General features: G+C 51.7%; 1 protein-coding gene across 6 annotated transcripts in view; it reads left to right on the top strand.

Moving 5' to 3' along the window:
• TMEM108 (transmembrane protein 108) overlaps window positions 1-21,440 on the top strand; it is a 384,728-nt gene extending 363,288 nt beyond the window's left edge. For all 6 annotated transcript variants that reach the window (XM_061421252.1, XM_061421251.1, XM_061421259.1 and 3 more), the window contains 3 exons: window positions 5,441-6,874; window positions 15,664-15,818; window positions 21,088-21,440. In XM_061421252.1, coding sequence (XP_061277236.1) covers window positions 5,441-6,874; window positions 15,664-15,818; window positions 21,088-21,210 — 1,712 coding nt within the window. In that variant the 3' untranslated portion in view covers window positions 21,211-21,440. The remainder of the gene's footprint in view (window positions 1-5,440; window positions 6,875-15,663; window positions 15,819-21,087) is intronic.
• Window positions 21,441-23,239: the final 1,799 nt, after the last annotated feature.

The raw sequence follows: 23,239 nt of genomic DNA, 5'->3' as shown, positions 1-23,239 counted from the left end.
TATTTCCTGCTACCAGGAGAGGAGCTTGTGTGTGTGTGTGCTCACATGTGAGTACACATGTTTTTGATAGAAAGCTGTGATCTGTTAGCTTCAGAGTTGCAGCACGAAGTGAATTCATGTTAGCTGGAGGCCGTAGGGGTGTCTGGGTCACCTAGGCCCATCTCATGTGGTTTTCTTGCTCACATGTGTTCTAGAGATTGTACTCGGAGCAATAATTCTCAGTGGAGTCATGGATCTGATCAGTGCAACTGTTGAATCAGTGATCCCCAGACATTTCTGGAACCCACCAGGTGATGGCCTCAGGTGTCTCTCAGAACTAAGCAGAACCCTCTGTGCTTTAAGTTCTGTGACGTGAAGCATGTCACCAGCAGGACTTGAGAGGAGGAAACATTTGGAAAGTGTCTGCCTGAGAAGGGAGTAGCAGCAAAGATACACACCCCCAAACTCCTTTTTGTCTTTATGAAAAAAAAAAAGTCTCTTTCATAAAGAAGCCCAAGGTCACAGGCATGAGTACCTCTTCAGAGCAGTCACCCAGCTTACCCTAAAGTCAGTGGTGCGCATTTATTTCTGAGCATGGACAGAAACCATGCTCTTAGGAATGACAAGCTTTTTGATCTTTAAAACAAAAGGATTTTGTTTTTAAAAGAAGTCCAGGGGATGAAGCACTAGAATACCAGACCCATAGTAATGTGGAGAAAGCCCTGTGGGCTGGTGCATCATAGTATGTGGCCCAGAGTGAGGATTCCACTTCACTGGGCCTCAGCCTTCTCATCTGTCAGTGAAGGAGTTAGATAGCAGGGAGCCTTAGCACCCCTTCCAATTAAAAGACAATAGTACTGAAATGAGAAGAGCCTGTTTCCTGGCAAGATGTATGTTATTGCCCATGTAGAAAACAGACTTCATGATGGTCAAACTTGGTGAGCATGGATTCTCTTTTTTTGTTGTTGTTGAAACATCTGATGCAGAAGCTAAATTGCAAAATAAAGTTAACTAACTTGTTAAAAATGTTAACACAGAGCCCTGAAATGGAGCTAGAAGAAAATAAGCAGGAAGAAAGAAAAGTCAAAAAATCAGTAATAGAAAATCAACTCCCAAAAGATTTTGAACCATTGCTTTTGAATATGCAGAGCAGAATGGTGAGGGAACATGGTTGAGCATGTGGACTCTGGGGCCAGGCTGCCAGGTTCAAATCACAGCTCACTATCCCAGGCTGTGTGGAAGGAGGCAGCTTCCTGTGCCTCTCTGTGCTGCTTTTCGTCGGCTGCAATGGGGAGCTAATGATAATACCTGCCTCATCAGGTTGTTATGAAGATTAAATGTGTCAGGAACACACTCAGCCCTTCAAATGGCACGTGGCAGGCAGGAAGCACTCAGCACAGATTAGTCATTTCTCTCTTCACCAATTCCCTCCTTGCCTTTACCAGATGCAAATATCATGCCCAATATGGGCTGTCGGCAGCCAACCAAATAAACAGAAGGAGGAAGGCCTTTCCTTCCCTTGGGTCCTGGGATCACTGGGCACTGGAATTGCAGGTAGGAGGAGGCCTTCCTGCCACATCTGAGCACCCATCAATCTTTGGTTCCCACCCTCTACACTTGTCCTTATTCTGGCATCCTTTAAAAATTGGTTCTACATTTAAAACACGTCAAGTAGGATTTTAGTTATAGTCTCGCCTACATATTTGGAATTAGAGCCGGCAAAGTCTATTATGCAAATCTATGCAAATTATATTCAAAGAGGCAGTAGCCCCAGATTGTGGGGAGGAGAATTAGCAGGCCAGCACAAAGGGCCTGAAGTGGAAATTTGCATCTGTTAGGGGAGCCCTGGGTTGAAGGCCTTGAGCAGTAATTGTGATGGTGTAAGCCTTTACATTCAGTGCTTAACCTTTTGTGCCAGAGAGGAGAGGCGATTTCCATAGTGAGGATGACTGGATGTTGAAGGAGGCATTTGGGCATTGCGATGCTCTAGCAGTTTTATGATACAAATGAAAAGTTGCTTTGAAATGATGGCTGTAATCCAGGCTGTGTCCCGACCAGCTGTGTTCTTGGACAAGTCACTTCACTCCTTCCGTTGCCCCTTCTGTGAAATGAGGGGACTGGACTAAGTTGTTTCGAGTGCCCTTCTCACTGTGACAGCTAAATGTCATCCTCTAGGTGGAAACCCTGTGCACCCAGGATGGCAGTATCCATTCATTGTACCGAAGCTTTCAAATCTGAAGAAAAAAGGGCCCTAACAGTCCTCCTAGAGTGAAAATACCTTCAGGCAATGCTGGCATCTAGAAAGAGCTGCAGCAAGGGCACACCTGTTTACTTCCCTGAAAGTCTTGCAGGAAGGAGAACTCCAGTCAGTTGTATACTTCCCACCTGGGAGGATTTTAGCCCCAGGGACGTTCATGGTGGGAAAGTCAAGGGAATTTCTTTCCCTGAGTATTTTGAAGACCAGGGTGCATTAAGCCCTCTGCCTCTAGAGGCTGCAGAAGTTCCCCCTGGAGGCCGAGCTACCCCTCTCCTACCTCTGGCCTGTCCCTGGGGTCCCTGGGGGCCTCTCTGAAAACTCTGGGCTGCCCTTGATGCTGCTGCTGGAAGGCAACAGTGTCCTTGTCCTTGGTGATGGGCCTCAGGTTGTATGGAGCACATCTGTGCTCCACCCTAGGAATCCTCTGGGCCCTTAATTTAATTAACTCCAGCTGTTGTGGCAGCCACCAGCCGGGTACAGGTGTGAGCAGACAGCCCCTGCCCAGAGCCTCGCTGACTCACTCAGGTGGGCCTCGTGGAGGAGTGAGGAGGTGGGTGAGCAGCTCTGGCAGTGGGAAGGGGAGCTGCTGGCAAGAGGTGCTCAGCTCCTCAGAGACCCCCAGCAGATTTGAGTTGCACCCTGATCAGTTTAAACCTACCCTAGGATTGACTTTCCCTGTTTCACTCATCTCAGGCCCCCACGGCTGTCCCCTAGGGCCACTTCCCAAAATAAACTCCCTGTACACAAGCCCCAGTCTCCACTTCTCATTTTTCAGAAATCTCTAAAGTATGACACGGATATCAGTCTGTTGGGTCTGCCACACAAGGTATCACCGGCCGGGGGGGGGGGGGGGGGGGGTTAAACCACAGAAAGTTATCATCTCACAGTTTTGGAGGCTGGAACCCCAAGATCTAGGTGCCAGCAGGGTTGGAGTACTCTGACTCCTTTCTTGGCTTTCAGGCAGCTGGCCTCTCACTGCCTGTCTGTGTGCGGGCCTTCTTTGCATCTGTGTCCTGGGCTCCTTTTCTTATAAGGACACCCTTCAGATTGGGTTAGGACCTACCCCATAAGCTTCATTTTGCCTTAATCAGCTCTTCAAAGGCCCTAACACACAGTTCCACCCTCAGGTGCTAGGGCCAGGGTGTCCACATATGGCTTTGAGGGGAATGTGTTCAGCACATATTGCTCATGAGCCAACAGAGGCCTATTAGGGAATGTCCCTTAAAACCTCAGCAGTCACAACCACCAGCTCTAGGAATAGGTTGTCCCTGTGGTGCTAAACTGCCAGAGAGGGGCTGCAGCAACCCTGAGCACATGGTTCCTTCTGTAGCTGCAATTTCCTGTCCTTTTCTCCTGCCTCGTATGTGCTGGGTGACCAGGAACTCTGTGCATTTTGGATATGCCCGGGTGTCACATACTTCTCTACTGAGGGGCTTTGAACACGTTATTTAATCGCCTTCAGCCTCAACTTCCTGCCCCATCAGGTGGTTAAATCGAGGGTTCAGTCAAGCATGAGAGACAGGGCCAGAGTGATGCTCAGTAGCCAGATTTTAGGATTGACCCAGATAAGGAGAAAACACTGTTGGTATATGGGCTAAACTATGAATGAAAGTGTGGAGAAATTCTGTCGTTTAGGGAGAACTGTTGGTCCTGGAGATGTGACTGCTATAGGCTCTACTCCATCTGCCGTCCCTCAGCCTCCCCCACCCACTAAGTTAGATGTGCAGGGTGAGGGAGCACTGACCCAAACCCCATCCCCTCCCCTAAGTTGGAGGAGGCCTCAGTGGTGACCCTGAACCTTGCTTTGAAGCCATGTCAGGAGGTCTCCTCCCCATCTCTGTTTCCAGAAACTCACCAGAGCCCCTGTCTTCCCCTGCCAGCTTTGCTGACCACCCCAGGTTCCCCAGCATCACCACCAGGGCCCCTGCTTTGACCATTCATCCTGCTGGAATCTGTGGGGGAGGGAGGCCCCGAGAGGGTGACCAGTCAGAGGCTCATCTCTACCTGGGCTGGTCTTGGCGGCTAGCAGCGCTGAAGGAAGGGCATGAGTGTGACTGAGCAGGGGGCTCCTGTGAACGGGGGAGGTCTCAGATCAGAATTGGACCGTAGAGGTCTGTCAAGCTCTCCCTGGTGGTAGGAAGCAGCTCTTCCTAGCCTGTGGGTAGTACAGGGTGGCCAGTCTTCACGTTTATAATCCGAATAGATCCTACATATCCCATTGATCTGAGGTATTATTTTTAAAGATGGACACATGCTGTTGTGATTAATAAAATCCACACATCTTTAGAAGCGTTTTTACGTGTATAGATTTTTGTCCTTGTGCATTTTTCTCAGTGAACAAAAAGCACACACACTCACCATCATGCAAAGTCCATAGTTTTCTGTCAATGCTCAGAAGGGCTCCTCCTACTCTGGAAGGCCAGGCACCACCAGTGGCCTTCCAGAGTTCAGCCTCGTGAGTACATAGGACAAGCAGTTAACCATACAACCAGCTGGTGTTTATGCACTGCACCTTGTCCTGCAGGCTCTGTGCTAAGTACTTTATGGGCAACAGATCTGGTCACCCTCTGAATCCCGTCCGCTTCTGCCTGTTGGTCACCCAGGCCCTCACCTCATGACCTCACCCAGGCCCTGTTCATTTTTGTGTCTCCAGGGTCAAGGAGGGGGTAGACCCTCCTTAACTCTTTGGTGGGTGGGCGTGAACAAGCACTGTGTCTAGTTCATAAATGGAGGAGTCTGAAAAGGCGTGGGTGCTGGTCAGCTCTGCCCACCCAGCCCTGCTCAGTGACTCAGGGCGGCTCACACAGAGCTGCTGGCTTCCTTGTGGTCACACTTTGGACGGCTCCCTGGTGCAGAAGGTCCACAGGCACTCAGAGGCCACAAGGCTTCCTCCCCCAGCCCGTCTGAGCATCTGCCCTTGGGCAGAGGGCAGAGGCATTTCAGAGGCACTTGGGAAAGGACAGGCCTGGCTGGTTTGGCTGTCTCTGGTTCCCCTGTGGGTGGGTTCTCTCTTGGAGGGGTGCTGGGTGGAACCAACCTGATAGATACCCCCGTCCCCATGGTCCTGTGTGGGATGCACAGGGACCTCAGGGATCCTCCCACCATTTCCCTGGAGTTCCCAGGTGCTTCAGGTTCATGGGTAAGGAAGGCACAGGGCTGAGCTGCTCCCAGGATTTCACCTCTGCTCTCTGTCTCCCTCTCAAGGCTTCCTCCTGACCTTGGCGCTGACTGAAGCACTGGTATTTGCTGCCCAGGAACCATCTCCCAGGGAATCTCTTCAAGTCTCCCCCTCAGGCACCATCCCAGGCACCATGGTGATAGCATCCCTCAGTTCTACCAGACACTCCTCCATGGTGGCCACCCCTGCCTCTGTGGTGACACCGACCCCTCATCCTGATGGACCCTCCTCACAGGCCACAGCTCCCATGGCAACGACAACACCCCATCTAGATGGACACCCTCCTACAAACACCATCTCCACCGTCATGGCGACAGCATCCACCCCCCATTCTGAAGGCTCCCTGTCCACAGGGCCACTTCCTGCTGCTGTGGCAACCACATCCTCCCATTCAGAGGGCCGCTCCCCAGGCGAAACTGCGCCCACCATCCTGCTGACAAAGCCAGGGGAAGCCACCAGCCGTCCCCCCACAGCCCCCTCCAGAGCTACCACACGCAGGCCCCCCAGGCCCCCTGGCTCTTCCCGAAAGGGAGCCGGCAGTTCACCACGCCCTATCCCTGCTGCACCCAGTGGTCATGCCGGGAGGAAGGACAGCCAGCGGGGAAGAAACCAGAGCTCCACACATCTGGGGCAGAAGCGGCCGCTGGGGAAAATCTTTCAGATTTACAAAGGCAACTTCACAGGGTCTGTGGAGCCTGACCCCTCCACCTTCACCCCCAGGAACCCGCTCTGGGGTTACTCCTCCTCGCCACAGCCCCAGACAGTGGCTGCAACCTCAGCGCCCAGCAGGACCTCGTGGGTACCACCCACCACCCCCCTAGTGCCTGTGGAGGACAAGCCCAGCCTTAGCAGGGCAGACCAAGGGGGTGGTTCCACCTTCACCAGCCAAGGAGGGGAGCCAGATGCCACAGCAGCCTCAGGCACCCCTGCCAGTCAACAGCGTGCTCCAGTGCCTTCTCAGCACCCCCATGGTGACCCGCAGGACGGCTCCAGCCACAGTGACTCCTGGCTTACTGTCACCCCCGGCACCAGCAGACCTCCGTCTACCAACTCTGGGGTCTTCGCAGCCACCACGGGGCCCATCCAGGCTGCCTTTGATGCCAGTGTCTCAGTCCCTTCCGAGGGGCTTCCTCAGGGAACATCCTTAGCCCCGCAGGCCCCAGCCCGCCCAACATGGGCTTCAGAAAGCACTGTTTCCCAAGCCGAGGAGAAAGCTGTGGCCACCCCCACACCCACCATGATGGGCAGGGTGCCCAGTCCTCTCTCCACAGTGGTGTCCACAGCCACAGGAAACTTCCTCAACCGTTTAGTCCCCGCTGGGACCTGGAAGCCTGGAACAGCGGGGAACATTTCCCATGTGGCCGAAGGGGACAAACCCCAGCACAGAGCCACCATCTGCCTGAGCAAGATGGACATCGCCTGGGTGATCCTCGCCATCAGCGTGCCCATCTCCTCCTGCTGTAAGTGCCTCACACGCTCCCTTCTCCCCTCACCCACCACCACAGCAGCGTGCCCATCCCCACAATTCTTTTGCCCCACACTTGGGCAGTCCCCACCAAGTGGTCTGCAGAGTTCCCAGAACCCCAGGAGAGAAGGCAGCAGAACAAGAATCCCAGGTTATCCCACTCCTGGCCCCTAGCTCATCAGGCCATGGCTCAGATGCCCACTGATCATAAAGGCACAACTCCTAGGAGCTGGGAGTCAAGTCCAACTCGGCATTTTGCAGAAAGAAACACCAGGCTGGGGAAGGGACATGGTTTCCCCAGGACCCCAGAGCTCATGAGAGTCAGGGTTAGAATGTGAGCTCAGAGCACCCATCTTCCAGCCCAGGGCTCATGTCATGACACTACCCTGCCTGCTCTCTTCTCTAGCCACGTGACACCAACACCCCGCAAGGTGAGAGCTGGTGCTTCCAAACCGACAGCCTCCAAGTGGCCGAGCCCTTGGAGCCTTCCCCCCAACCTCTCTTCCGTCGCCCTTACTGCTGCTCTCTTCTCCTCCTCCTGTCTTCCCTCATGAAAGAAGAAAAGATGAAGTTTTTATTTTGCAGGAAGTTCTAGTAGCCTTGACAAAAACAGTTCTTATAACTAAATTGAGGCTTACAAGTTACATGTGAATTTAGCTGTTTTGTGGCTCCTCCCCATTTTGCTTGTCCATAAGTGGTGTGAAGTGGTGCTTTGTGGACCTTGTCATTGCCTTTGCTCCCACTGGGTACATGGAGAAGGGCTCCCCTAGACCACAACAATAGCGGGCCACCAGCGCCCCCTTGCTGCCACCATCACTCCCACCATCACTCCTATATTGAAAACTCTAGGGGCTTCTTCCTCCCTGAAAAAAGTGTAGTGAAAGTGTTAGTTGCTCAGTCGTGTCTGACTCTTTGCAACCCCCTGGACTGTAGCTCACCCGGCTCCTCTGTCCAAGGAATTCTCCAGAAAGAATACTGGAGTGGGTAGCCATTTCCTTTCTCCAGGGATCTTCCCAACCCAGGATTGAACCCAGGTCTCCTGCATTGCAGGCAGATTCTTTACTGGCTGAGCCACTGGGGAAGCCCTCTTCCTCCCTGACGTCTCCACAAAGAGCCTGATGCAATCACTTGGGACCCAGGGCTGCCTTCATGTCTCCCCCATGCACCTGATCTCAATTCTTAAGAGTTCTTCTGATGGCCTCACAGGAATCCTTACTGTGCCTGCCCTCCCCCCAGTCCCACCCCACACACAGACATCATCCAGGTGCCCCCTCAGTCCTTTCAGGGGTGAGACCCCTGTGCTGCCCACGTAGCCCCTTTGTCCTGTGGCTGTTTCCAGCTCTCTTGGGGGCCTTGTAATTTTCCTGTTGTAAGTTACACTCTTTGGTTCTAACCTCTGCCCTCTGAAACCACACAAAACAAGTCCATCCACCAACCCCTGAGATACAGGAAACCACTCTCAAGGGCAAGCTTTTCTTTTCCAAGCTGTCGTCCCTGTCCCTTTGAGTCTCTTCACAGGGCCACCTGGCCCTGGTCCTGCCCCTATCTACCCCTCCAATGGCCTCAGTTCATGCCTGCCCCAGAAGAAGCACCGCATTGCCCGTGCCCGGCCAAGGCAGAGAAGCGTGCATGGCAGTTCCTCTGTTTGGACACTTTAGTCACATTCAGGCAACCTGCTCTGGCATCAGGTCCTCACGTCACACCATGGGCTCAGCCTGATCTCAAGGGGAATGAAGCCCCAGAAACTTTTTCAGAGGAGGCTATGCGGCCACGTCTCCCAGCCTGTCTTCATGTTATGGGTCAATCAAACATCAGCACAGGAGGTGTGTGCCTTTAACATTAACCTGATGTCTGCTTGGCATTGTATTCTGACAAAATCCTTTTTAATCTGGAGTCTGGATTCTTTCCAGGAGCTGCCTCTCCCAGCTCTCTGTCTCTTTCCAGTTGATAAGCAAAGCCAACTTTCCATGTTGAGGAAAGTCCAGTCTGCTCAAGGAACCAGTGCAGGAAAAGTGAAAATGTTTACAGGTTGCATATTTCATTCTTTCCTTAAGCATATTTATTGTCACTCATGGGTGCACACAGATATTCTTAAAGCTGTGATTGCTCACTTCTAAAACAGAAGAATGATAATGAGAAAATGTAGCACTATTAGCCCATAAATTATTAATAATGGTCATATTTGAGAAGTAACCACATTAGAGACAGCTTTCTAATTTTCCATTCTTTCCATGTGTCTAGAGGCTGTAGTTTACAAAGGGAATTCCTACTATTTTTAATCATTCATCCTTAAAGCAGACTAGCTAGAGCAATAAAATAAAAAGACAAAGCAGATGCACCATACAGGTAGGGCGTATGTCACCACGTGAAGTGACTTGCCCAGGGTTCCAATCACACCTGAGCCAGCCCAGACCTGGTGACATGATCCATTCGCCTCAACGGCATCTCCCAAGTGCTCACTGTGTGCCAAGCACTGTTTCAAGCACGAGGGACCCAGAAATGTGTGACACAGCTTCCCCCACCCAGCTGCCAGGGCCCTGTCCCTACCTGCACTCCCACAGCCCACACCCACCTGGGGCTGCAGGTCTAAAAAGATGTCTCCAGCCCTTCTGCTATATATGAGTTTGAAATTAGATCAAATTTTACTGCAAAGCAGAAAACCCATGGGCTGCCTAAACCATGCATAATAACATCAGCCAAGACAGAAGCGAGGACAAGCCTGGAACTGCACCGTGAGAATGCTTCTGGCACTGACAGGAGCCTTCAGCCGCTGGGCGAGAGCATATTACTTCAGAAAGGAAGATTTCCCCTGGGACCCACAGCCCCTGCTTCCTTTGGTGTCTGTCTCGCATCTCCACCATCCTCAGGCCAAGCCCTCACTCAGCAGGGTTCCAGCCTGGCCGCCTCCACATACATACAGCTCCCTGTCCTGTGGGACCATCACTGACCCTGTGAAGGTCCTGATGAGAGGGGCACTGAGAAAGAAGATGCTTGTCCAGCTTTAAAATGCTGTGCTGTTTGAAAGCTCATAGCCTGGCCAGGTCTAGGGGCCCCACAGTCAGACCTTCTCAGCAGCTACATTTATCCTAAAGCACACTCTCCAGCCCTCAAAGAAGAGTTTCCTCTTTGGCTGGTTTGCCAGATATTTCAGGCAATCTGCATTGGTGACAAAGTGCATGCGTAGATTTTCTCATCTGGCTTTTCTGAGTAGTCCGGGCCCTGGTCCAGCTTCTCAGGGACTGCTGGGCAGGCCAGCAAGTCCCCTGTTTCTGGTGGAAGCAGAGGGTGATTGTAGCAAGTCTCAGGTCTGCTCAAGAGGAGCTGTCACCACCCACACCTGCGCTTCAGATCATGAGCCCTTTCTACCAGCTGGAAGGATGTATGTTGCGCCAGGTCTGAGAAATGCTTTGTCTCCTGAGCCACACTGGAAACAGCCACACTTAGTTTCAGATGTACTGAGAACTGAAACTGATTGGATCCAGGCCACCTTTGGTCAGGCGCTGGGAGCTGGGTGGCTCCTGAGATGGTCTCTGCTGCCACCATCAGGACGCACAGGCCACCACCTCCTCCTGGAAGCCTCTGGGTCTGGTGCTGAAGTGGTCCCTGCTCTTGGCTGTCAGTACTCTGGGTTTCCATCAGGAGGTCGGTTATGTGGCTCTGTCAGTCTCTCTGGCCTGGCCTGCACATACCACATTCATTGTTGAGACTGTCTTCATCCAGCCTCCCTGGAAGCGATGGGAGTTACATGGGGCGAAAGCAGGAAACAAGGCCAGTTACAGATAGTTTTCATCATCAATCCAAGCTGAGCCATCCAAAGCAGAGCAACCTCTCACTGACCCAGGATTCGTGACAGTTCACACGCACGTTACCCAGGACAGGCTGGCCTCCTTCCAGACGTACAGAAATGCCATTGGAGCAGCAGAGAGAACGCATCCTTATGCCAGGTGGCTCGTGGCTATATTACCAGTTGTTCTGTGAATGTTACTCAAATCCGAATGTGTCTGTGTACCTTTACTCACAGACCCCAGTGACTTTGTAGTTATTATATTTTAAAAAAGAAAGAAAGAAACCTGGGTCAGAAGTACTCTTTCCAGTTAAAAGAATAGATTAGGACGGGACGTAAGCGTGACCAGGTTTGTCTCCTTGGGGTTTATGAACCAACTGAAGGAGGTGGGGCAGCCTTTGAAAAAGGCAGGCTTACCCGGGGATGTTCCCGAGGCTGGACTAGAGTGTCCTGGCCACACTCACAGCTCTTCCCTGTGCTTCCCAACCAGCACCTGCGGCAGGAACCTTCTGGAGCTTCCTCAGGCACATCTCCATCCACCAGGCCAGAAAGTCCATGAGCCCCCAAACCTGCTTTCCCCAGGCCCGTCACCCGGTCCAGCCCGGCCTCCTCCCACACCCTGAGGCCTCCCTTGACCTCCCCCAACCTCCAGAGTGAGGAAATGATTGTCCACACATGGGCTGGCACCGCTCGACTAATCCTTTCCTCCAGGGTTTTCGGTTTCTAATCTACCTAATGAGGGGCCAGACTGAGACGTCAGAGCTCCCTGCCCTCTGTCATTTGCCTAACTTTAAACCCGTGTGAATAGCTTGAGAGGGACCCTGCTGTAACAAGAAGCCTTGACTTGGGATCCAGACACACCTGGATGTAAACCCAGCTCTCCCACTAAGTCGCCCCTGGGACTTGGACAGGTTAACCCTTGGGCCACTGTTTTCTCACCTGCTAAAATAGGACTAATGTCCACTGTGTTCATTCAAGGCCTTCAGGAGGCAGATACCAAAACAGAATTAGGCCTGAAAGAGATTTATTGGGGAAACACCTTTGAATTATTGATATAAAGGAAGAAGAAAGAGGTGGAGGGCTGGGAAGGAAAAGACTGGATGGTCGTCCTGAGGAAGCTTCCACGAGTGAGGGGAGTCCTCAGACCATTAGAGGAGTTTCCTGTCCTTCGGGAACAGACCTGCTCCGTCAGTGATGGCTGGGAGCAGCCTGGGTAGGGTGGCCTCGGCACACCCGTGGTGGCGAGTCAGGGGGCGGAGGCGGGGGTGGTCCCTTGGCTGCCCCGTGCAGCAGGAGAGCTGCTCAGGCACTTGCAGGGCTGCAGCTGCCGCTCCAAAGCCTTGTCGGGGACAGCAGATGCATCTGAAGTCCTATCACAGCATCTACCATGGAGAGGTGCCCGGTGAGGACACGGTCAGAGGGTGATGATACTCATCTCATTGTCAGGACTTGCCACACATCCTCCAGCCACCCGTGGAGAGCACCCTCAGCAGGCGTTTTCAAAGCACCTCCCTCGGGGTCCTGTAGGCTTTCGTGTCCATTTCCCATCGTATAGCAGGTCCCAGCCCTGAAATGAGATCCCTTCCAGAAACACAGCACAGTACCCAGGCTCCATCTTCACGTCAGCGACCCTCCTCCTTCCCGTCATACATCCGACAAGCTGTGGCTGATTCCCTATTGATGTGCTGGAGAAGCTGGGAGAACTTGCTTCACTCTCATTTCAGTTTCAAAACTAGAGGAAATAGGGATCCTATTGACCTCCTCGAGGGTCTTGACAGCCTTTCCCTTTGGAGAAACAGAGCAGTTGAAGCTTTCGGTGACATGGGAGGGGGCGCGGCTCGCACCTGAGTGTGCAGAATTGTGTGGTTTAGAAGTTTAGGTGACTTCAGTTGCCTCTTCTGTGAATGGGAGGAGTGCCAGCACCTTCCTCAGGCAGCCATATTGTGAGTTAAATCAGACGGTAGAGCACCTGGGGATAAAATAGAGACTCCATAAATTTGATTGAACTTTTCTTTCTGAGATGAAAGCTCAGACCCCAAAATAATGGAAGTACTAATCTAACCCTTGGCCTTGAACCACGCAACAGGCATGCAGCCCAATTTTTCCTTCAGGGTCTCCCTTTAAGGATGATGAGGTGAGAACAAGAAGGAAACTCATATTAGTGAAGCGCCTATTGTGTGTCAGGCAGTGCTCTCAGCATTTGGCATTCATGATCCTTACAACCCTGCCGGGTCTATAGTGATCAGCATGAGGAAGTGACGCCTAGTGTAACACACAGCCGAGTCAGACTTGAACTCAGGTCTTTTGGAGTCTAAGCCCATGCTCTTCCTGTAGCCGGGCTGGCTTCTGGTGTGTAAGTGAAATGGTGTTTGAGAGGCACCAAGAACTCCCCGATTGACGTGTAGTCAGGCTGGGAGTGCTAACAACATGGGAGGAGGAAGAGAAAGTGAGGAACAGAACTCCCCCTTCCGACCCCCAGCCCTTCCCACAGGGCAGGACCCTGGTCATGCGTCCTAACCAGGCCCAGTCCCTGGGGCAGGGGCAGTATGGGCTCAGAGGGCACTGGCCCAGGATCCAGAGGACCTGGATTCTGCAACCTGCACACACCTAGGTTAGCGGGCAGGGGTGGGGTGGGGTGGGAGGGAGTGGTTCATGCAGCCTAGCCCTCATCCTATGGCTTAGGTTTCCCCAACTTGAATTCCCCTGGGCTGCTTCCCCATTCCAGTCCCAGGAGTAGGGTGAAAAGTAGTCGTGACAATGAAGAATAAAAATTCCGGAAAAGAGAAGGGACCAGGGCCTTGCCCCAGCCTTGCCACTTGCTGTGTCCGGTGGCAAGCTGGGTTCTGCATCAGAGTCTTCTCCTCTATAGAACAGGCAGGTGTGCCCTAAATTAGCAGATTTTCAGGCTGACTCTGCAGCCTCCCTCCTCACCCCTTATTCCTGCAACCAGTTGAAGAAAGGGCTCTTTGGAAGGAAGGGAGGAAACCCACAAAGCTTGAAAGAATCTCTACCAGCCAGTCTAAAATGTCTTTGAGCTCAAGTATTCAGAAACTGGCTTTCTATTTTTAAAACTTTTTTGAGAGGACCTGGAAGAATGGTAAGAAAAGTAGAAGTCTTTTTGATCAAAGCAGATTGGATGGAATGGAAACTTGCCCAATCTCTTGATCTTGCCTGGAAGCCTTTTCAGGTAGAGGTGCCAGCAAGGCCAGCAGCAGGAAAGAGCTACAGAATTCCTCAGTCAGCCTGCAAGGCTCTGGGCTCTGGGCACTGAGGTCTCAGCCTGTGTGGATGCCAACTTTTGCAGTTCCCCCATACCCTGGCAGGCATAGGCCCCCAAAACCACCAAGCCTGCTGGCCGCTGTGGGCAGAGATGGGCCTCCACTGCCCCCTGGTGGCCACTGCCACCACGGTACCAGCCTCTATGGACAGCTCAGCCTGCCCTCCACCCCCCAGCACAGATGATGGGCACCACCAGGATGTTGAGTGCAACCATGCCTACCCCTGATCCAGAGTTTCAGCCACCCCATGGGCTCTGGGGATGGCTAGCCTAGGCAGGAGGTGCTCAGTCTTCATTGACTGGCTTCTCCCCAAGATGGCTCCTGTCTCCCTGGGCCACTGCATCTCCTGTTCCCCTGTAAGACCCCGGACAGGCCACCCCACCTCTCTGACCTTGGAAGCCTTCCCTGTCAGCATGTCCAAGCCACTCTGTTCACACGTGGTTCAGCAGCAGCCTCCAAACATGCTCCTTCCTCCCGTGCCCCCGAGGGTCCGAGACTGAACAAACAGGGTGGCACGTCGAGCTGTGTGGAGGAGGGATCAGACCTCTCTGTGCAGCGAGGTTTCCGTGTCAGCATTTGTCTTGTCTTTGTGAGGCAGAACCATGGATGGTTAACAGCATGGACTTTGGAGCCATCTGGATTTGCGCTTGGGCAAGTCACTTCACCTCTCTAAGTCTCCATTTTCCTGTCTGTAAAATAGTGACCCTCATAGTACTGACCTCATGGAGTCACATGGAGGATTAAATGAATTCATGTTTCTAGAGTGCTGGAGCCCTACATACACGCTATAGGACTGCTAGCAGCTATTTGTTTTTGATGATGATGGTGATAATGAGACCGGAGCAACAGTTTTTTCAGGGTCCAAGACCTCTGCCCAGAGATTTTGCTCTGAGCCTCTGCCCTCTGCGGAAGTCAAGGCTCATTTGTAAGGTTCCTTGGGCTCTGCCCATCTCTATGCCACACTCCCACTTCAGGAACACTCCTCCTCAGTTTTGAGGTGCAGCTTGGCACATACGTGTCACTTCCTGCAGCTGAGCTCTGGGGACCCCTCCCAGTGAGAGCGCAAGGCCTTTACTTGGAGCAAACTCCCTGGCACTGCAACATGCACAGGCATCCGAAATTCCATCCAAACTTCCTGCCCCTGGGCCTCACCTCCCACCTCACTCTCTCCCACACCAACCGCACTCCAGCCATGCTGCTATTTCCTCACGTACATGCAGCTCGTCCCCACCTCAGGACCCTTGGACGTACTGTTCCCTAGACTTGGGACACAATGCCCCTGTTCCACCCATGGCCAGCTCCTTCCCCACATGCCAGTCTCAGCCATAAGGTCACTGCTCAGGGAAGTTTTTCACGATGGAACCCTTCCCGCAGCTCCCCTCGGCTGTCTCCCTCACTTCCCCGTGTTTCCTTTTCCCTGAACAGTTATCTTCCTATACTGTCTAACCCCCGTGAACCCTCCACACCACGCAAGGAGGAAAGCTTATGAGAGCAGGGCGGTCCTGTCTTTTTCTTCTCTCCCCCGTCCCCAGCACCTGGCACAAAGCAGGTGCTCCACGTTTATAGATACTTGTTGAGCTAATGAACAAGCGAATCAATGAGCGGGGCAAGTGGTTGGATGTGTGACTGTCACGGTCCCACCTGGAGGCTTGCCTCCCTCCCTCCGCAATGCTGGCCCGGCTCGCCGCCCCTCCCTCTCTCTAACCGGGACTCTGTCTGCAGCGGTCCTGCTGACCGTGTGCTGCCTGCGGAGGAAGAAGAAGCCGGCCAATCCCGAGAACAGTCTGAGCTACTGGAACAACGCCATCACCATGGACTACTTCAGCAAGCATGCCGTGGAGCTTCCCAGGGAGATCCAGTCCCTGGAAACCTCTGAGGTAACGAGCCCCAAACCAAGGGCTGCCCCCAGGAGGACTGCCATTGGGGGAGGAGCACCCACTCGCCTCTCCAGCCTCCTCCTGGCGGCAAGAACCGGCAGGGTCCTGAGCTGCGGGGCCCCGCCCCAGCCCCGCCAAATGGGCATCTGCTTGGCGAAGCACGTTTCTTGGGACTTTGGGTTTCTGGGAAGAGGCCAACAACTGTTCATTGAGGACAGTTTGGTGGCAGGCATTCAGGGGGCTGTGAAGGTGGGAGCTTGCTCTGAAGGGGTCCAGGCTCCGAGATGTGGTTAAGGTACTGGACCTTGGCATCATTCAGATAATACGGGGAGAGTAGGATACGAGGGGGATATGGGGAAAGTTAGAGGGCTGTGAAACCCATGGAGGAGAGCCTCGCAGAGCAAGTGCTGGCAGGGTGAATGAGTGCAGGAAACCCCAGCCTGGCCAGTAAGGGAGCTGGGCTTTGAACCCCATGTTCTGACTACAGAGACCACTGCTCTTTCCACTCTCACAGAAGGGTGGGGTAGGGGTCAGGGTGCGCCAGGAGAGATAGATGGATTAGGCACAGCCTTGGATGAAGTTGGATGGAGTTTGTGCATTAGTCTTGGACAGCGGAGAGTCAATGAAAGTTAAGCTTTTTGTGACCCAGTTGTAGAAAGATTGTGCTGATGGTCATTATCAGTGAATGGATAAGAAGGATAAGAAGGAAAGGAAGGATGGTTTAGTGAATGGCTGAATGGATGAGAGGACAGAAAGATAGGTGAGAAATAAGTAAGGGATGCAGTTGAGATGGCCCGGGAGAAGGGTGGTGGACAGCTAAGTAAAAGTGGGGGTGGGGCTGAGCGTGCTTCTGGTGGAACAGTTCCCTCCCCTCCTGCAGACCCATCCCCCCAGCATCCAGATGAGCTTTTATAGACATGCCTGTGATCACATCACACCTGTGCTCAAAACTCTTCCGTAGCTTCCCATTGCTGGTAAGTCAAAGTTCAAAGTCTTTTCAGGGCCTGTGAGGTGAACCTGTCCCCACCCAACCCTCCAGCCTCATGTCGTACCCTCTCCCTCATCTGCGAAGCTCAGATGACATTGGATTTCTTTTCATTTCATTATGGCACCAAGTTATATCACACTGTAGGGCTGTGCATAAGCTCTTCCCTCTCCTGATGTGTCTCCTAGCATGTCCCTTCTCCCTCCTGGGCATCCCCCTCACTGTCCACTCAGTGACTCCAGTCACTGTCCACTCAGTGACTCAGTGACGCACCACTCAGGGTGCAGTCCAACAGTCACTTCCTCAGAGAAGCCTCCCCTGACTACCGAGCTGGGCACCCTCTCCTATCATTGGGTCTCAGCTCCTGTGCTTTTTCCACTGTGGCACGTACCAGGGTTGTAATTACATAGCCACAGGTCTGACATGACAATTTTGAGTCTCTCGCCCCCACACTGCTAACCCCAAGGGGAAGTTCTAAGGCACTGATTTTACTCGCCTACCAGCAGTATTGGCACGTTCAATCATCTCCTCCTTAAACCATTTCTTCACTGGCATCCCAGCCCCATCCTGTCCTGTTCCCTCCCACCGCCAGCAGCTCCTCCTTAATCTCTATCATGGCCCCCTGTCCTTTCCCCAAGCTCCAGTTACAGGAGGGCCCAGGCTCAGTGCTCCCACTGCTTCTCTTCTCTGTGAAAGAGTTCCATGACTTTAAGTCCCATTTCTCACCATGACTACCAAGTTCGGCTCTAGCCTGGCCATCTCGCCTGAGCCCCAGACCCATGTGCCCAGCTACCGATGCACACATTTCACGGGCATCTCATAGTGAACAGCCTGAGACTGATCTCTCAGCGTTTCCCTGCCACCTCAACACCCGGAAGCCCCCTGGTGTTTCTCATGATTAGACGGCACTGCTGGCCACCTTCTCCTCTGACACACCCCACATCCCATCCGTCAACAGCCCCTAGTCCATTGGCTTTTCCTCCACATGGGCAGGTCTCACTACCAGCACTGTGACCACCCCCTACCCCAATGACACCCGCCTGGGCTGCCATCATCCCTCGAACCCAGGATTGTTGCCATCGCTCTGCAAACAGCTCTCCCAGCCGCTGTCTGCCCCCAGTCCCCGCTTGCAGTCTATCCTCCACACAGCAACCAGACCAGGCTTTCAAGGGAGGACCTCATGTCAGTCACAACTTCCAAGCCTCACAGGGCTCCTCCTCACACTCTAGACAAAGTCCAGATTCCTCCTAGCTGGTTTTTTCTCAGGCTGGCCCCGCCTACCTCCTCCCCACTCTGCCAGGCCCCCCAGGAGTACAGGTCTCAGTCCCTAGAGTAAGCTCATCCTGGCACCTCTGAAATGCTTTTCTCCCAGCTGCCTCCATCTCTCACTTCCTCCAAGCCTCTGCTGCAGTGCCACCTCCTCAGAAAGGCCTTCCCTGACTGCTCTACACAGGTTAGAACCCCACCTTCCCCCTATCCACGGTGCTCTGTCCCCACCCTGCTTCGTTTTTCTTCAGGACTTCTCTCCACCTGGCATTGTACCCTTCTCTCTCTGTTGACTGCTGAGTATACATCTCACCTACTGGAACACATGCTGCCCCAGGGCAGGAGGCTTCCTCACACCCTATGCCCAGCTCCTAGAACAGTGCTGAGCATGTGGTAGGTACTCAGTAAATGGTCATCACATGAGTGAACTTTGCTCACAATCTACCCATCATCCACCCCAAAGCCTGACACACAGTGGACACTCAGAAAAAAAAAAAAAATTAGCTGAAGGACAAACAGAGGGACAGGCCTTACAATGGCATTGATCTTTAGCATGGCCAGGGTACAATTTGGTGGCAGAAGTGTTCCTGAAAACTGTCACAGTGAGTAAAAAAAAAACAGGTAACTTGGCCCAAGGGCTGGCCCACTTTGAGTGTGGGCTCTGTTCCCCTGGACCGTAAACTGCTTACAAATTGGTAAATGAAAACCAAAAGCCAGAGGACAGTGCTGGTGAGCACAGCACCCACAGCCCCAGGCCACCATGGGACACAGGCCAGAGACCCTGCTAGGACCCAGGGTTGGGGTCTGCAGCAGCGCCAAGCTTGGCTGGCTTCAGAGTGGGTTTCTCACCCTCTCCCAGTCGGCCTGCTCCCCTCATCCTGCTGTATTCCCAGTAACAGCAGTTGTGCCCTGTCCCCCAGGCACAGAGGCCCTGCCCACCCACACAGCCACCGCAGTCATAGGGCCATGAGCTCACTGCCAGGCTGCCAGCTTTGGAGGCTGCCAAGTGCTTCGCCTAAGCAAGTTTCCCTGGCACCCTGCTCCCCTGCTGGGCTGATGAAAACAGCAAAACAGAACTGTGTGGGCAGAATTGTGGTGCCCAGAAGCGTTTGGAAACTTTTTCATGCTTTCTCCTCTTTTTCCTTCCCCTCCTTCCTTTTTTCTTCCTTCCTGCCTTAGTTATTTTCTACATAACTTTCTCTTTTTTTTTTTTAACACAGAATAACTTCCCCCATGTGGTTTGCCCTTAAACTCTTGTGAGGACTGTAAAACCACAGCACATCTCAGGCTCCAAACTCCCCGTCAGCTTAACTCCAAAGCCCAGTGGAGAAAGAGGATTTCTGTCCCCTCGCTGACACGCTGCCTTGGTCTCCTCTCTTAGACAGCTGGCCCCACATCCACCCCTAAGATGAGCGAAGGACATTCTTGGCTTCTGAAGACATTTTACAACAAATGGCCTTTCTTCCTTTCTCTCCTTATTACCCATAAATAATATATACTCATCAAAAATTGCATGCTTTTTATTCATTTTGGGGGGAATATTGTGCAGTGAAAACAAAAACAAAAAAGTCTGCACGTTTTGTTTAAAAATAAATTTCAGAGTATTGATCATGACATCTTAAATTGAAGCCATTTCTAAGCCGCCGCTGCTGCTGCTAAGTTGCATCAGTCGTGTCCGACTCTGTGCGACCCCATAGACGGCAGCCCACCAGGCTCCCCCATCCCTGGGATTCTCCAGGCAAGAACACTGGAGTGGGATGCCATTTCCTTCTCCAGTGCATGAAAGTGAAAAGTGCAAGTGAAGTCGCTCAGTCGTGTCTGACCTCTAGCGACCCCATGGACTGCAGCCTACCAGGCTCCTCCACCCATGGGATTTTCCAGGCAAGAGTACTGGAGTGGGGTGCCATTGCCTTCTCCATTTCTAAGCTGGTCTGGCCTAAACCAGTTACACCCAAGTCTGCCACTGAGTCTTTGCCCTACAATAGCCTGCAGGCTCTGAGCCTTCCGTTGTGTGGAACTGGAAAAAACTGTGGCTTTTTTTCTCTATGTCAACACCTGGGCTGGAGTCTGAGAACTGCTATTGCATAGCCCCCATCTGCCTCCATGGCTGAGGCCGAAGTCATTCAGATGACCTGAGCGGGTTGTCTGTTTCTAGGCTTTCCCCTCCTGGGGCTGTGTAGATGGACTGAATTTTTCAGTCACCTATCGTGCAGTCACACAGAAATTCAGATCCATTCAGCTCAGCACATCCAGTGCTATAAGAAGCAGCTTAGAATTCTGACCAGGCTCTGGGAGGACTCGGGAGGGTGGAATGGACTCTGCAGGTTCTGGTAGGTGGGTCTCAGGAGAAGAAAGAGGAGAGCAAGTGCTGGGTGTGTTCAGGAAAGAAAAGTGGCGAGGCCTCCTGGAGGTCTGTGGGGAAAAGGTGGAAGGAGAGTCTGGGGCCCAAGGGGACCAGGTTTTGCCCACTAGGGCAGCGAGCTGTACACCATGGACAGCTGTACACGCATGGACAGCAATGCTACCTCTTGCAGCCTAGAGTGGAGATGATTCAGGAAGCAGGAACCCTTCTTTGGAAGCTGCTGTGAAGATCTGAAAAAAGAGCAGACAGATCTCTGAACCCCAGCATCAGCAGTGAGGATGATGACAGGTGGTTAAGATGAAGAGAAGATAGGTAAAGGGGATTAGGAGGTACAAACCTCCAGTTATATAATAAAGAAGCCTCACGGATGTAATGGTACAGCGTAAGGGATATGGTCGATAATATTGTAATAAGTTTGTTTGAGGGCACAGGTTATTGGGCTTATCATGGTGACCATCTCATAATATATGTAAATGTCAAATCACTGTGCAGTCCACTGGAAATTCATGTAACTTTGTATGTCAACTACATTTCAATAACTTTTTTTATGTTTACCAAGCACTCCCAAGTGGAAGTAAATGTTCCAGTAGGTATGTAAGAATGGCCACCTGATGACCCCTCCCCAGCTCACCCTGTCTCCTCCCTCTGTCCTCCAGGACCAGCTATCAGAGCCCCGCTCCCCAGCCAATGGCGACTACAGAGACACCGGGATGGTCCTCGTTAACCCCTTCTGCCAAGAAACGCTGTTTGTGGGAAATGATCAAGTGTCGGAGATCTAACTAAGCAGCAGCCCTCGCTTTACCGGTCCCTACCTTCCATCTCTAACTTATCAATATACAAATATATATTATAAATATAATCTTTGTGTAACCCTGACTTGATGAGAAACATTTTCAGCAGCTTTTTTTTCCTAAGAATTGTCAACATCTTTTTTATAAGTGTGGTTTAAAAAAAAAATCTTGGCGGAACAATCCATGGCCTTTATAAAATAAAGGTATTTCTAAGCAAAGCAGTTGCATTGATTGCTTCTCTTAATAACTGTCCTTGTACGTGGGGGTCCCAGCAGCCCCAGGCAGGTGAGAGAAGAGACTGGCCTGTACAAGTGGATATTAAAATGGCCAAGTGCAAGGCCTGTGAGGCTTCCTACAGCTCTACTTCCTCTTGATTCAATGTGAAGGACCCCATTTCCGTCCCCTTATCTGCACCTCAGTGACGGGAACTGGGCACTTGGAAGGACGCTGGCGGACAAGGAAGAGGGAGCCCTGAGCCCTGTGACAGCACCAATGGCTGTCGAGGGTAATTCCATGCAAGGTGTGGACAAAGGCTGGAGTGTGGAGGCGGAAAGGACCGCAGTGTCCTCGGGCCACGCCCCCTGACAGCCCCCTCAGGGAGCCCCCACTGTGCTAACATCAGAACTACTTTCCCCTCCGCCAGCAGGAGGCTCCCCTTCAAGTGTATCCCCACATTCTCCCACCACCCGCAAATGCATTAGACACGGTGCCTTTCTCTGGAGACAGTTTGAATGTGGATCCCAGCCCTGGAGCTTTGAAATGCTTGCCCTTCCTCAAGGATCCAATGTTTGGGGGTTCACCTTTGTTTTCTCGAAAGACCATCACATCACACCCCTGAGGAACGTGTTTGTGGAAGAAGCCTTGGAGTGTGGAGCTGTAGTTTTCTAAACCTTCCTCCCAGGATCTTAAAATAACAAGATTGCCAAAGCGGATCTCTCAGAAGACATCACTGTATCTGTGCTGGGCGCTGCAGACCTGCCTGGGGGTCACCAGGGGTCTTCACCTCTCACTGGTCTCTCCGTCCGTCGGTGGTCTCCCGCTGCCCCACCCCCACCCCGGGGTCCACAAACCAACAAGGTTCAGACCCCTGGAGACAGGAGAAGGGCTTCCAGAGATGGCTGCTTATCCATTTTTTCCCCTAATATATAGTGGCTAATAGAGAAGATAACTGCTTTGGCACTTCCTTTCTCTAAATGAAAGATAGTTTGATAGTATATTTTGATTATAGATGTTCTTATAGTCAGATTGGGACCCGAACTTGAATGTTGAGTCATATGTTTGTGTTATTGCTGTGGTCTTTTTATCATACCTTTTTCCTTTCCTACATTTTCCTTTTTGAAAAATGGCCTTTAAACTTGTGTGTTCTCAATGTCTTATGAATGTACTTAACATGAGTTTGGTGATTGTCTCTCTTCAAAGACTCTTCAACCCACAAGGAAGCAGGTTACATGTTGCTCTGAGACTCATTTCCCAGTGCATTGCTGTCTGATCTTTCAAACTTGTCATAATATTTCTGTCAGTGATTGCATTTAAAATATCAGTGTGTGTGTATATAGAGAAAGAAATCTGTTTGTAAAGTAGAATTTATATATAATATATGTAATCAGAGATACATATGTTATATATACATATGTGGGATGTATGACTTATTTTTCCTTATACACAGAATTCAGCTATCATGTATATATAAATAAACTTATTTTATTAGCCAGAGGATTAAGTTGCTAATACATTTTGCATTCTTTTCATTTTTAGATAACTTTTAAGTCTTCCTTAAGTACCAACACCATGTATCCATCTGTATCTATTTTAACAGTAAGTTGGATTTTTATCAGTGTGATGAGCTAATAGCCATTTATCATTTGTTAAAACAAATTCTTTAGGCCATGCTTGGGATTTCTCCCCCAAAAGTCATTTGTCTATGGGTCTTTGAAGATATTGGTGTCAAGATACATCCTCCTCATCTGCCCCTCCCTGGACTCCAGACCATATTGTAAATATCTTCAGTCAGAGGAAT

This window comes from Bos javanicus, chromosome 1 (genome assembly GCF_032452875.1).
Source record: "Bos javanicus breed banteng chromosome 1, ARS-OSU_banteng_1.0, whole genome shotgun sequence".
NCBI classification, from domain to species: Eukaryota; Metazoa; Chordata; class Mammalia; order Artiodactyla; family Bovidae; genus Bos; species Bos javanicus.
The sequence above is the reverse complement of the archived record's forward strand: the minus strand, read 5'-3'. Positions and strand labels throughout refer to the sequence as shown.